Source organism: Narcine bancroftii, chromosome 10 (genome assembly GCF_036971445.1).
Source record: "Narcine bancroftii isolate sNarBan1 chromosome 10, sNarBan1.hap1, whole genome shotgun sequence".
NCBI lineage: Eukaryota > Metazoa > Chordata > Chondrichthyes > Torpediniformes > Narcinidae > Narcine > Narcine bancroftii.
In genome coordinates this window covers 74488227-74501862 of record NC_091478.1, presented here as the reverse complement: position 1 = coordinate 74501862, position 13636 = coordinate 74488227, and the positions used below count along the sequence as shown (strand labels likewise).

General features: G+C 42.8%; 1 protein-coding gene across 4 annotated transcripts in view; it reads right to left on the bottom strand.

Annotated features, from left to right (window-relative positions):
- The window catches only part of nup93 (nucleoporin 93), a 144616-nt gene that overhangs the window by 289 nt on the left and 130691 nt on the right, over nt 1-13636 (bottom strand). For all 4 annotated transcript variants that reach the window (XM_069901362.1, XM_069901359.1, XM_069901360.1 and 1 more), the window contains 5 exons: nt 12837-12953; nt 7858-7976; nt 5327-5444; nt 3782-3865; nt 835-963 (listed from right to left, as the gene is read on the bottom strand). In XM_069901362.1, the coding sequence (XP_069757463.1) occupies nt 835-963; nt 3782-3865; nt 5327-5444; nt 7858-7976; nt 12837-12953 (567 nt within the window). The remainder of the gene's footprint in view (nt 1-834; nt 964-3781; nt 3866-5326; nt 5445-7857; nt 7977-12836; nt 12954-13636) is intronic.

Sequence of the window (13636 nt, the reverse complement as noted above, 5' to 3'; positions counted from 1 at the left end):
TTTCCAATTGAAACAAGCAGCTGATATTTTATATACAATCATAATTAAGGGATTAATGAAAAGGAAGCTTCAAAATCCAATATGATTACCAATATGGAACTGAACGGAGATGCTGATACATAGAAAGGTGAAAGTCAACATGAATCACATTCATAAACTCTTTGTTAAAGAATGATGCGTCTAAAAAAAAATCAAGTCTTCTTCCTGTCACTGGTGGAGTATCCATTGTTTTTATTCAAGAATAGGAATACAAAGGAATACTATGTTTGTCTGGGTGAATGTTACCGATAATATCACCATCACGTGTATCTACACAAGTAGATGAATCAGACATCAGTCAAAACGTCCATGCATGGAATGCAAACTACATTACCTTCTGCATTCCATGTTTAACATTTCAAATGTATACTCGACAAATTAAAATTTTAGGTCTTTTTTTTTTAAACTGGAAATCTACAGATTCATAGCAAAAAGAGATATTTCACCTGGAAGGCTTAAACGTAATTATATAATTTTAAATCTTGCCAATCATTTCCTGTTCAATTTTTATTTCTCACAGAAACTTTACTCTTTCCTGTTTAAGTACACTGTTTGACCTGCTTGAGTTTTTCCAGTTTGATGTTTTCACTTTCCTCTCTCTTCTCCACTTCCTTGAGTCAATAGGTTTAAAAAATAAATGGCATAAACCTATAAATTGTCAAAGTACAATGCTTTCATTATAACATTTAAATGATTTTGGAATGCTCAGTTTCTCAGATATTTGTTCATGCAGTTGACACAGTTCAGTGTTTCTAAGTGGCTTAAAGGGCAACTGGTAATTGAATGTGATCTTACTGAGTCTCTGTCCTCCATCACACGCTGAGGTCTCACAGGTGTGGCAGGGCTTGTACCTTTCAATCTCTTATACTGGGTAAACAGAATATTCATGGTGGCAAGCAGTACTTCAGACAGGTTGTGTCTAATCTGTGTAGAAAAGAACTGCTCATTAGTACTGCCAAGAGTTAGTGAACATTCTCCACAGCTCATACTCCAGGAGAAAGTAAATGAGACAACTGCAAGTGGCAGATAATGCAAACAATATTACAACTAATAATCTGCTGTTTTCATAACTGAAGCAACCTGAACAAGTCTTCATGACTAATCTTCATCAGGAGTTTGTTGTCATGCCACATTTGAGTGAAGGGGCCCAGCTTTTGGATTTGGGCTGTTAAGTCCATCTGCAAATCCCCAACTTTTAGTGTGCAGGCCAAGTCTGGGTCAAATGTCTGGGCATTGAAGGCTTCCTTTGGAACTGTTGGTCACAGCTAGCAAGATGCAGCATCGCAAAGGAACAGCACACATCGTGGACTGCATGCCAACAAACTCCAAAGAACATGGCAGAATAGCCACATGATTGGCAACATTATTCAACACAAGTGAGTACAACGTTTTGGTAAAAACGTGTTAAGTCACCTGACAATTAGAGATAAAAAATCTAAATGGGGTAGACATGAAAGATCTGATAGTGTTAAAAGACAAATTCATACTCTTTCCACAGATGCTGCCTGATCTACTGAGCGGTCACGGTATTTTCTGCTTTTGATTTTAAAGGACTCATTTAAAAACCAGTAAAGATGTGTTAAATTTCTATTTGAACCTTAATTGAGCCACACCTGAAGTACTTCAAAGTTCAGATTTATTGTCAGAGTATATACATGATATCACATACAACCCTGAGAAACCCAGGATTCAATTGCACAGTGGGGTATTGAGTCCCTGGTCTTGGAGTTTACTGATCAGTTTTGAGGGAATTAAAGTGTTAAATGCTGAAATGTAGATGATAAAGAGCATCCTGACATGTCTCTTTGCTGTCCAAGTGTTCCAGAGCTTTCTTTAGAGCCAGTAAGTGGTACACCTGGTGCTGCGGTTGGCGAATTGGAACAGTTCCATGTCGCCGCTCAAGTAGGAGCTGATGTGCTTCAACACCAGCCTCTCAACCTTCAAGGCTGTGGATGTGAGTGCCACTGGTCAGTAGTCATTTCAGTAGATTACCACATTCTTCTTGGGAATCGGTACAATTGGGGCCTTTTTGGTACAGGTTGGTACCACACCCTGCCGGACTGAGATGTTGAAGATATCCGTGAATACACTGGCCAGTTGGTCAGCACAGATTTACTGTACTCAGATGGGTACTTCATCCAGACCAGATGCTTTCTTTGGATTCAGTTTCCTTTTAATTTTATAAATTTAATTTATAAATTTTAAATCACACAAATAAAGCACATAATAAAAAATAATTCAATTCAATACAAATACATGTGGCATATAAAAAGAAAAATATACCATCCCTCCCCCTTCTATCCCCCTAGAAAGAAAGAAAAGCAGAAAAAAAAGAGTAGGAAAGGGATAAGGGACCCTCAACAGGGTACCTGTTACTTAAAAGTTTCTTCTATACTGAGACCTGAAGGACAAAAGGAATGCGAGAGCCTCAATTAAATATTAACACCAATATTTTGGATTCACTTTCCTGAAGCCAGCCCACATATCATCCTCTGAAACTGACCTAGAGGATCACCGGGGACATGGGGGTGTGCAGTGGCTCTTCCATGCTGTGGTGCTCAAATCGGGTATAGATAGCATTAAGTTCATCTGAGAGTGAAGCTTTGCTATTTTCTTCTGCACCAGATTTGGCTTTGTAGCAGGTTATGTAATTTAGGCCCTGCCAGTTGTCGGATGTCCTTTGTTGTTTCCATTCTTGTCTGGAATCTCTGCTTCACCCGAGAGATGGCGTTTCATGGGTTACACCTGCTACTGTGTAGTTTTCTGGATCTACGGACAAATGCCTATGATCTGGTTCTCAGCAGAATCATTCAAGACTTCTGGTTGGGGAAAGCTGAACGAGTTGGTGGAGATGTATTCGTTCACAGCTGTTTTCATAATTCAGATCCTCAGCTGAGTCTTGAACACTGCCCAATCCACTGACTCGAGGCTGTCCTGTAACCATTCTTCAGTCTCCTGTGACAACCTTCTAGCTGTTCTGATCTTTGGAGCCTCTTTGAAGGCTCTGTCTGTATACAGGCAGAAGGAGAACAGCCAGGTGATTCAACTTGCCAAAATGAGTTCTCAGGAATGAATAGTAAGCCTTCCCTATCTTGGTGTAGCAGTGATGAAGTGTGCTGACACCTCTAGTACAGCAGGATACATGCTGGTGATAACTGGGCCGGGTTTTCTTATGAAAGGCCTGGTTGAAGTCACTGAATAGTGCCTAGTGGTGGGCAGCCTCTTGTTTACTGACCATATCAAACAGCTCTGCAAGTGCCTGTTTGTAATCAGCATTGGGATGGATATAAACTCAGGTGACAATCACTGATGAGAACAGTCGGGGTAGATAGAAGTACAGTGTACAGTTCTGGTTACACGATGGAAAGAATAAAGTGGCATCAAAGAGAGTATAAGATTATTTTAATTATGAGTAATATGACACGGGCATTGACCCAGAAGAGATTTTTTAAATTTGTCTGGTAAGCTTCTGCATAAATAGAGTCCAAATTTATTTTGTCATGGGTTTAATTCAGACATACAGCACGGTAATAAGACCTGTCGGCCTCCGAGCCCATGTCGCCCAATGACATCCAATTAACTATAAGCCCCAGGATTCTTTTCAAGTGGCATTCAGACGGTCCAGAAGTTCAGTCTCTGAGCCTTCTCCATTGGCCAGGCGGAATTCCACATCAATAAAAATCAGACACAAATATGTAAAACTACACTAATCCCTTCAACAACAACAAAAAAAACTTCTTACCTCATCACTGAAATTTTTGAAAGCTGTCACTCTCTCCTCAACACTCTCCTGACTGAGTGGCACAAGTTTCAGTTTTTCCATGATCTAAATGAGAAAATAAAAGAGAAGGCTGTTCAACTCATCTTCCTTGTGGACGATCCACAGTACTCTGGACTGAAATAAAAAATGAGCAAGAAGACCTGATAAGTCAAAGAGAGATGCCATGAGTAAAACACGAGAGTCTGCAGTCACCATGATTGAAGTGAAAATCCAATGCTGGAGAAACTCAGCAAGTGAATCAGTATAGCAAAGATAAAGATGCATAACCAACGTTTCAGGCTGAGATACAAACTGAGTCCCTGCTGATATTTTTCCACACCTTGATGAAGGGTATATCTTTGCTATACAAGGTGCACTGTTTGACCTGCTGAATTTCTGGAGCATTGTTGTTACAGTGATGCCATGCTTGCTGTAGGAACATGATAATAACAATACAACCTGTCCCCTGAAATCTTTTCAGCTATTCATTGAGCTAAGGAATGACTTTAATGAGATCACAGTTAATGTACAATGAAAGCAGAAAGAAAGCTAGGGTAAAATAGTTATCATTCAGAATATATACCCATTAAACTGTTAAAAACACACTGAAATGCTGGCGGAACTCAACTGTCTTTCCGTGTCCATAAAAAGCAAAGGTGTATTGCCGAGAATTTTGGCCTGAGTCCTTTTTCAAGTGTTTCACTTTATTAAAGAGCTACCCTGATCAACATTACAACCAAATAAATGGCAAAGTAAACAATCCATATCATGAGTTGCGACCTGCATGTGGAGAAGGAGAGCCCTCTTGGTCTGTTTTTAAACCTACTTCCTAACCACAGAAAGGCAATGTGGATCATTCTTGCTTGTAAACAGCCTTGACGTTTGTTTCTGGAAGGAACTACTGTATGTACTGGGTTAGCCAACCTTTCATTTTTTAATTTAGACATTCTTCATGGTAACAGGCCATTTTGGCTACGAGTACGATCCAGGAGTCTAGGTTAATTGGGCGGCATGGACTTATGGGCGGAAATGGCCTGTAACTGTAACTGTGTTGTATGTCTAAATTAAAAATTAAAAGGTTGGCCTCCCCCGGCATATATAATTGTAATTGTCAAATTTTTTGGACCACTATTTCGGGCTGAAAAGGTGGGGGAAGGGTGGGGTTGACTTTTACATGGGCCAAACCTTTGACTGCAGTAAGTACCTGCGAAGTTCAAGGTGTCGGGAGCTCGGGTGGCTGGGACCATTGGTAGGTCTGTGGTCGGGAGTTCCACAGGCAGGTGGCTGGGGTGTTTGGACCTCCAGTAGGCAGGAAGCCAGGGCAAATGTCTGCTGTCAGGGTGTCGGAAGCTCAGATGGACGGGCATTCAAGGCTTTTACACGAGTCATAGAAAAGCAGCCGATTTTTGATCCAAAAAAAAAAAAAAGGGGGGGGGCAGGGGTTGACAATTACATGAGTATATATGGTATATTGGAGGGAAATAAAATGTACTACCTTTTAATGAAATGAAAGCACAAGTAACTCACGTCAAATGCTCGGTCAATATTGCCAGAATGATATTCATCAAAGAAGGTAATCAGATCCAGCAGAAGATAGAAAGTGCTGTCAACAGATTTTGCAGTGGCAATTCCTTGATTGCGATACCTATCATAAGAAAACAAAAGTTATCCCAACAAAAACATTACTCAAACCCGAGTGACATGGATTTCTTTACTTCATGGATCATTGCTTAAATCTCACTATGTCCTTGCCAAACTTACTTTTATAATTTCCATACTTCCTTTACATTTACCACCACCTTGCTTGTCTGATCTTTCCCTTCCTCTGGCTTTGGCCATCTGTACACAACATTTATGCTTTGGCCACACCGATTCCCTTCCCTGTTTTTAGCTCTTCCACGGACCTTGTTTCAAGACCCAGCCTCCTCTGATGTCCCATCTTTTGGTTTAGGAGTTATTTTCATCTGAGGCACTTTGGGGCATTCAGAAACATGATCCTGGACATCAAGGGTTCACATTTTTGCCTGTTTTTCTCCAGATATGCTGCTTCTCCACCAAATACTCCTGTGTATGATGAATTCACTCCATTTCAGGATTCTGGATCTCTCGATCAGTTTGTTCGACCAATTGCAGTTTTTGTTCATTAACTTCCAACTGTATTTTGCATGAATGTACTCATACTTACACCTCTCTTCCACAGCAGGGTTGCTTGAAGATCCTCTACTTCCTCCTTGAATGCAGTCCCAATTCATTCATACATACACTGAACTACTTCTCTTTCAACTCCACTCATATTCTCCAGTAGAACGTAATTTGGGTGGGCCCATCTAGTCTATCTTTTTGTGGGATAAGTGGAATGGTCTCTATTTCAGTCCATCGTGGGTCCCCTTCCCAGAGCTCTTTCCCTGGTGCACTGCTTCCCATACACGTACAGAAGTCAAAAATACAATATTTGCTGCCAATTTCCACCCTATTTTCATTTTCACATGGCCTGCCTGACTTCCCTTCCCCCTCTCCCTTTATCTCATGCATTGGTTAGCAGCAAACAGCCATTACAAGACAAGTAACTCTCACGGCTATCTTGAAAATACCTCCATTTTCTGCCTCCTACAAGGACTCCTCCTCTCCAATTGTACGGCCTATCACACCTTTGTGATGTCTTCCTTTCTCCTGAATCATGGCTTTACCATAGTTGGCAGAACCATTGACTAAATCCGATCTATTTCACGTACCTCAGCCCTCATACCCTGTTTACCCAGGTAGAGCAAGGATAGAGTTCCCCTCTTCCACACTGTCTGCTGCTTCAATTGTTTATCCTTCACAACGTGCCATCAGACCACAGTCTGGGACAAATCCTCCTCTGCCCTCTCCCTTTCAGCATTCAGAAAAGACCATTCCTTTTGCAACTCACTGGCTCACTCTTCTGTTTCCATGAACCCACAGAAGATGCAAGACCTGCCTCTATACTTCTCTTCTACTCACCTTCCAGAGACCCATACTATCTTTCCAGGCGAAGCCATGATTCTAATCTAATGTACTGTGTTCAGTGATCACAATGTATTGTTGTATTCATTGGAGACATGCTCAATCTATGAGGTTTCTGTTAGCCCCACTTTAATTCTCATTGCCCTCCCACTTTGCTTGTGGCCTCTTTCGTAATTATAAGGTTGAGTGTGAACATCTTCTGTTTGGGCATTTTGCAGCCTTAGAGATTCTACATCAAATTCAACAGGTAAATTGGTTTCTCAGAATCAGAATTTAATTAAAAGCAACCATTTTGGTTTGTAATTCAGCTCCATTTTTCTCTCTCGGTTGTTTGGCATTTCTTGCTTCACCTATTCCTTCACCAGGCTCTCTGTAACATAACACTAATTTGTTTTATTATTTTTCCAGTTGACAAATAACCTTGAATCTTTAATATCAACCATGCAACTTGACTCTCAGGTTGTTTCCAGGACTTTTTTTGTTTCAGATCTCAGCATCTGCACTTCACTGTGCATAAGCTCTCAGTTTCTGAGACCAGATTTCCATATTGTCTTTCAAAACAGTTGATGTTTCCCTATATGTAACGAAAATTGTAGAAGTGCAAGTAATCTATAGAAAAATTGTGGATAAGTGCATCGTACAAATCTCTCCACATCCTAAGAGTTATTGGTGTAAATTAATGGATAAATTAATAATAAGCAGGCAATAAACATAACTGGGGTTAGGCACTAAAAGTCAAATCTCCAAGCCAATATATCCAAAAATGTATTTTCTTGTCAATTTCACATGCTCTGTTTATTTTATTGACAACTCTATCAAATGTGGTTGTTGCTTCTAGTCACTTTGCTTTAAAGAAAATAATTATTAGTAAATTTGATTGGCAAGTTCAAGTAATACTAATGACGTGCTCATGATAAATAAATCCATAGAACAAACAACAACATATATGTAAGAGAAAAAGAATATTCATGATCCATAGATAAGGAGTAAAAAATGCATTTAAAATTTATTTAATCTTTTCCATTATGTGGATAGATGAGGAGAAAAACATTAGCAGGAGCTGCAGTTCTTACCTTTCAGCGATGGCAAGTGCCATGTTCTTCAGTCGTTCTTTGTTGGACTGGGGAGCACTGATTTGTGGTATCACAGGACTCAATAATTTGTTCATCAGTTCCAGGACCTTATCAGGATTCTGGAAAAAAGAATGCCACTGATTTACCAGGTCTGCTGATTATTTTAATTTTCGTATACAAACTGAGTATGCGCAGCTCTCCACAACATCAACCACAGTTGTCAGGTATCATAATATACGGGGATAATATGAAAAAGTTTCTTTTGATTACAGCGATACCCATTATCAAGAATAGCTGGGCTTTGGTCCGAAACGATGACCATCCTTTGCCTTCCATTGGGTGCTACCCTCAACTGCTGAGTTCCTCCAGCATTTTCTGTACTGCTGCAGTTTTCCAGTATCTGCAGCTTTTATTTTTCACATGTGGGAGTGCTTTCAGCTTTCTCAACCCCATTCTCATTCAACTATTCTAAATCCTTTTCTGGCATTCATTTATGTTGAGAATGTTAATACTTATTCCCCCATCTTAAAATGAAAGAAACCTGATTTTTCTGCCATTGCACGCCCAATCTTCAATCTTCCTTTCCTCTTCACGGTCCTTTGAAGTATTGGAACCTTGAAAATTCATGCTCATCTTATCCAGAACTCTTTATTTAATTCTCTCAATGCCCTTGCCACATGACTGAAAACAGCATTATCAAAGTCATTATTAACTTTGCAATTGCAGTTGACCAGACTATGCTCCTCCACAACCTCACTCCAATCCCCCCGGCTCCATTCTCTAACTATGCAGGATGTCTCCAGCAATGGCTGGTTTACCCACACCCGATCATTAGCTTTGATAATCCCCCAAATTCTAATCTTGGCCCTTCTTATTTCTCATCTATGCTGCTCCTCGCAATATCACCCAAAAAACATGCTGTCAGTCTTCACATTAATGTATCTTCCCTTTATACCTGAAAAGTCCCTAAATTATCAGTGTAAGACATCCAGAACCAGGTGAACAGAAATTTCCCCAAATTAAATTGTAAAGACTAAAACGGCACACAATACTCCAAATTTAGCCTCATCGATGTCTTATACAATTTTACCTTAACATTCCAACTCCTATACTCAATACTTTGATTTATGAAAGCCAAATCCCAAAAGCTCTCTTGACATTTGTATTCCCAGATTCCTCTGTTCTACAGCACTCCTCAGTGCCCTTTGTTTGTCCTTCCAAAATGCAACCCCTCACACTTGTCTGCATTAAATTTCATCTGCCTTTCATCATATCACACCTTTGTGATGTCTTCCTCACTGTCCACAAAACCTCCAATCTCTGTGTCATCTGCAAATTTGCTGATCCAATTTACCACATAATCATCCAAATCATTGATATAAACAACAATTCTCTACAAATTTGGGTAAAAACACAAAAGTGATGGAGGAACCGAAGAGCAGCTCAGGCTGGAAACATTGGTTATATATCTTTACTCCCATGGACTCCGTGAGACCTGCTGAGTTCCTCCAGCAATTCTGCATTGTTTACTACAATCACAGCACCTGCAGACTTTTGTGTTTCACTCTATAAATTTAAAGTCTTCCAAAATACACTCCTCATATCTTCACTTACATCAGTTCACTCATCCATTACCCACTTGCTTCGTGCCCCATAATTGGTTAAACTGCACCTTGAACTTCAAATTCTCATTCTTGTTTACAAGTCTTTCAATTGTCTTGTTTCTCTCTACCTCTATTCTCCAGCCCTCTTTGGCTTATGAGATACCTGGGTACCTTCAGATGTGATTGTTTATCACTGCCATGCACGCTTTAAGTACCAATGGCTTAAGCTCCAGAATTCCCGACAAAATATCTGCCTCCCTTTCTGTTTTAAGCCCAACTTATTTGTTATCAGAGCCATGCTATTAATGCAACAATTAAGTTGAGCAAGGATGCTTTTGCTCAGTTAAATTGTGAGTCTTTTTTGTCTTAGGATTCCCCAAGAAAGTTTACACAATCATGACCACTCGCTGCAGACTCTGAATACCAATGTTCGGGGAATTTACAAACGAAATTCATAGACCCTGTGGCGGTACGCCATTAGGCAGGCAAACCGGCCCCACTTGTTATGCACGCGGTGGGGCAGCCGGCCAAAATGGCGTCGTCAGGGGATTCCTCCTGACCTCGGCACTGGGCTGAGAAGCCCACGCTTGGGGACCCACATGACGCCCCGGTGACGTCAGGGCCCCCCAGCGTTTCTCAGCCAGGCAGCCTGCAATAAATCAGTTTTTGCTCACTGAACTCAACCCATCTGGTTGTTCGATCCTTCAGTTAGCAGTGTAGCAGCCGCTACAATTGGTGACCCCCACAGGTCAAAACATCTTTGAACCCAACATAAACTACCCTTCGATCAAAACGGCCAACATCACCCCTTTCGGCTTGTTCGAGTTCCTACGCATGCCGTTCGGGCACAAGAACGCCGCCCAGACCTTCCAGCGTCTTATGGACACAGTGGGCAGGGATTTGAATTTCGTATTCATTTACCAGGACGACATCCTTGTCACCAGCAGAGACTGGGCACAACGCAAGTCTCACCTGCACACCCTCTTCTCCCGACTGGCTGACTTCGGCCTAACGATCAATCCAGCCAAGTGCCAGTTCGGGAAAGAGTCCATGCAGTTCCTGGGCCATACCATCATGGCCGAAGGAGCCACACTTGCCATTACAAAGGTCGCTGCAATCAGGGAGTTCCCATGCCTGGACAACCTTAAGGGGCTACAGGAGTTCACAGGTGTGGTCAATTTCTATAACTGCTTCATTCCAGGCGCTGCGTGCATCATGCAGCAGCTCTTCGCCCTCATCGTGGCCAAAGACATGACACTCGCCTTAACTCCAGAGGCCAGCAGGGCATTCAAAGCCACGAAAGATGCCCTCGCGAAGGCTACCCTGTTCATCCACCCACGCACCGACCTGCATATGGTGCTCTCCGTTGATGCCTCTGCCACAGCCGTTGGCGCTGTCCTGGAGCAGCAGGTGAACGGACAGTGGAAACCACTGGCATTCTTTAGTCGACTCCTTCGCCCGCCAGAGCACAAGTATGACTCTTTCGATCGTGAGTTGTTGGACATGTACCTGGCGGTGCGTCATTTCCGCTATTTCTGGGAGGGGAGGCCTTTCATCATTTTTACCGACCACAAACCCCTCACTCAGGCGCTTGCTATGGCAAGAGATCCCTGGTCGGCCCACCAACAGCGTCACCTTTCCTTTGTGTCGGAGTTCACCACCAACATTCGGCACAAGGTGGGGAAGGACAACATGGTCGCTGACGCACTCTCATGACTGGCCAGTTGCGCGCTGACAACTGGCCTCGACTTCGACCAGCTCGTCCGGGACCAGAAGTCTGATAAGGAGACGCTGGCCCTCAGGTCTGCCATCATGGGCCTGCGGTTCCAGGACCTCCCGACTCCTCACGGTGAGGGCACCATCCTGTGCGATGTCTCCATGGTTCGCCAACAGTGGCACAGGCAAATCTTCCACCATATCCATGACCTTTCCCACCCTTCCATCAGGTCCACGGTCCATATGGAGGCAGATTGTTTCGTCTGGCATGGGCTTTGGAAGCAGATGGCGGACTGGGCCAGAACCTGCACCCATTGCCAGCTTTCCAAGGTACACAGACACACCAGAGTACCCATACAAGATTTCGAACACATCCGGGAATGGTTCAGCCACATACATGTGGACATCGTCGGACCCTTACCTGTTTCCCGAGGTAACCGCTACCTTTTCACAATGGTAGACCGCACCACTCGTTGGCCGGAGGCAATCCCGATGTCCTGAACCACCTCACCAGTGATCGGGGCACCCAGTTCACCTCTGCGCTCTGGGCACAGCTCGCCAAAAGGCTGGGGATCGAGCTACATCATATCACGGCCTATCACCCACAGGTCAATGGGCTAGTCGAGCGATTGCACTGCCACCTTAAGTTGGCACTATGGCCTGCCTCACCGGCCCCGACTGGGTGGACGAGATGCCTTGGGTGCTCCTGGGCATCCCCTCGACACCCAAAGAAGACCTACAGGCGTCATCAGCTGAGCTGGTCTACAGTGCACTGTTAGCTTTACCTGGTGAGTTCGTCAACGCACCTCACAACCCCCAGCAGTCACCACATGGTCTACTTCCCCGCCTCCGAGCCCAGTTGGACTCCATCACACCCCCACCGCTGCCCAGGCATGGCACACGGGCCTCTTACGTCCCCAGTGAGCTGTACTCCACAGAGTTACGTTTTTATCAGACGGGGCCCGTCCACAGCACCTCTACAAAGACCATATGAAAGGCCACATACAAAGTCGTCCAGTGTTCAGGATCCACTTTCACACTGGGCATCGGAGGTAAGAGGGAACTATTTACAGTGGACAGGTTAAAGCCAGCCCACCTCGACCCCACTGAACCAGTAGTTGTGGCCCAACCCAAGAAGTGAGGCCGGCCAGCAAATAAGGACATTGGCGCCAGTTCTGGGGGAAGCTGTGTGGCAGTACGCCATTAGGCAGGAGAACCGGCCCCGCTTGTCACGCATGCGGCAGGGCAGCCAGCCAAAATGGCGCCGTCGGGGGTTTCCTCCCGACCTCGGCACTGGGCTCAGAAGCCTGCGCTTGGGGACCCATGTAATGCCCCGGTGATATCGGGGCCCCCTAGCGCGGTTCTCAGCCAGGTCCGGGCTGGGAGTATAAGATCAGTGAGGCAGCCTGCAATAAATCAGTTTTTGCTCACTGAACTCAACCCATCTGGTCGTGCGATCCTTCAGTTAGCAGTGTAGCTGCTGTAACAACGCAAAAGATTTAAAAATACAATTTTATACAGAGTATTTTAATTCAAAATTTACTACAATAAATGTGATGAAGTTAATAAAGTCGATATGGTACCATAAATCCATAATCTAAATGTAGTTTGGAAGGAAATTGTTATCTTGCATTTTCAATTTGGTAATTAATTGCTTACCTTGGCCAGATCATAAAGCTTCACAGCCTCTTCAAAAAGGCCCTTATTTTCAGCTATTGCTGCCACTTTATTGATTACAGCTCTTGTGTTTCCTCTAAACTTGTCAATTATGCCAGGCTGATCAGAAAAAGAATGATTTTTCAGTAAAATTAATGGCATTCTGAAATTTGCATCATACTTAAAAACTTTACTGAAATTTTCAATGGCATTCTAAGTTACAAAGCTTATTGTAAAACAGCGCGAAATGGCATTTGAATGCCTAACATGGGAACTGAAAACATTGTGGGCAGGGTCCTTCTGGGACAGCATTACTGTATATATTCTATTGAGAATAGCATTTATTTTGCTAGCACTCTCTCTTTCTAATTTTTGATAAACCTGATTTGATATTGCATGAAAACATACTCAATGAGTGAAAATAATATTTTTTTTGTATACATGCTATGTATCGACAAAAGTAAAACAGAAAAACTCAGTAGGTCAAACAGTGTCCTTTACATAGCAAAGATACGTATCAACAGTTAGTTTTTAAAAAGTCAGTTTAATTAGACTGCCATATAAGCATTAATGGTTATGTAAACTATGTCATGAAAGCAATGATTCAGAAATTTAAGAATATGAATGTTAAATGGCCAAAGACTCCAAATCAAACTGTTGAAACGTCTGCAGTTGTAGAGCTTCTGACTGGTCAATTTCCTTTAAGATACTTGTCAGGGTTAAACCAATACCTAAATGTCATCTCTGGTGAAAATGAGAATTCAGCAACATTATGGCTCAGCTCCATTAGTACCACTTGAAGT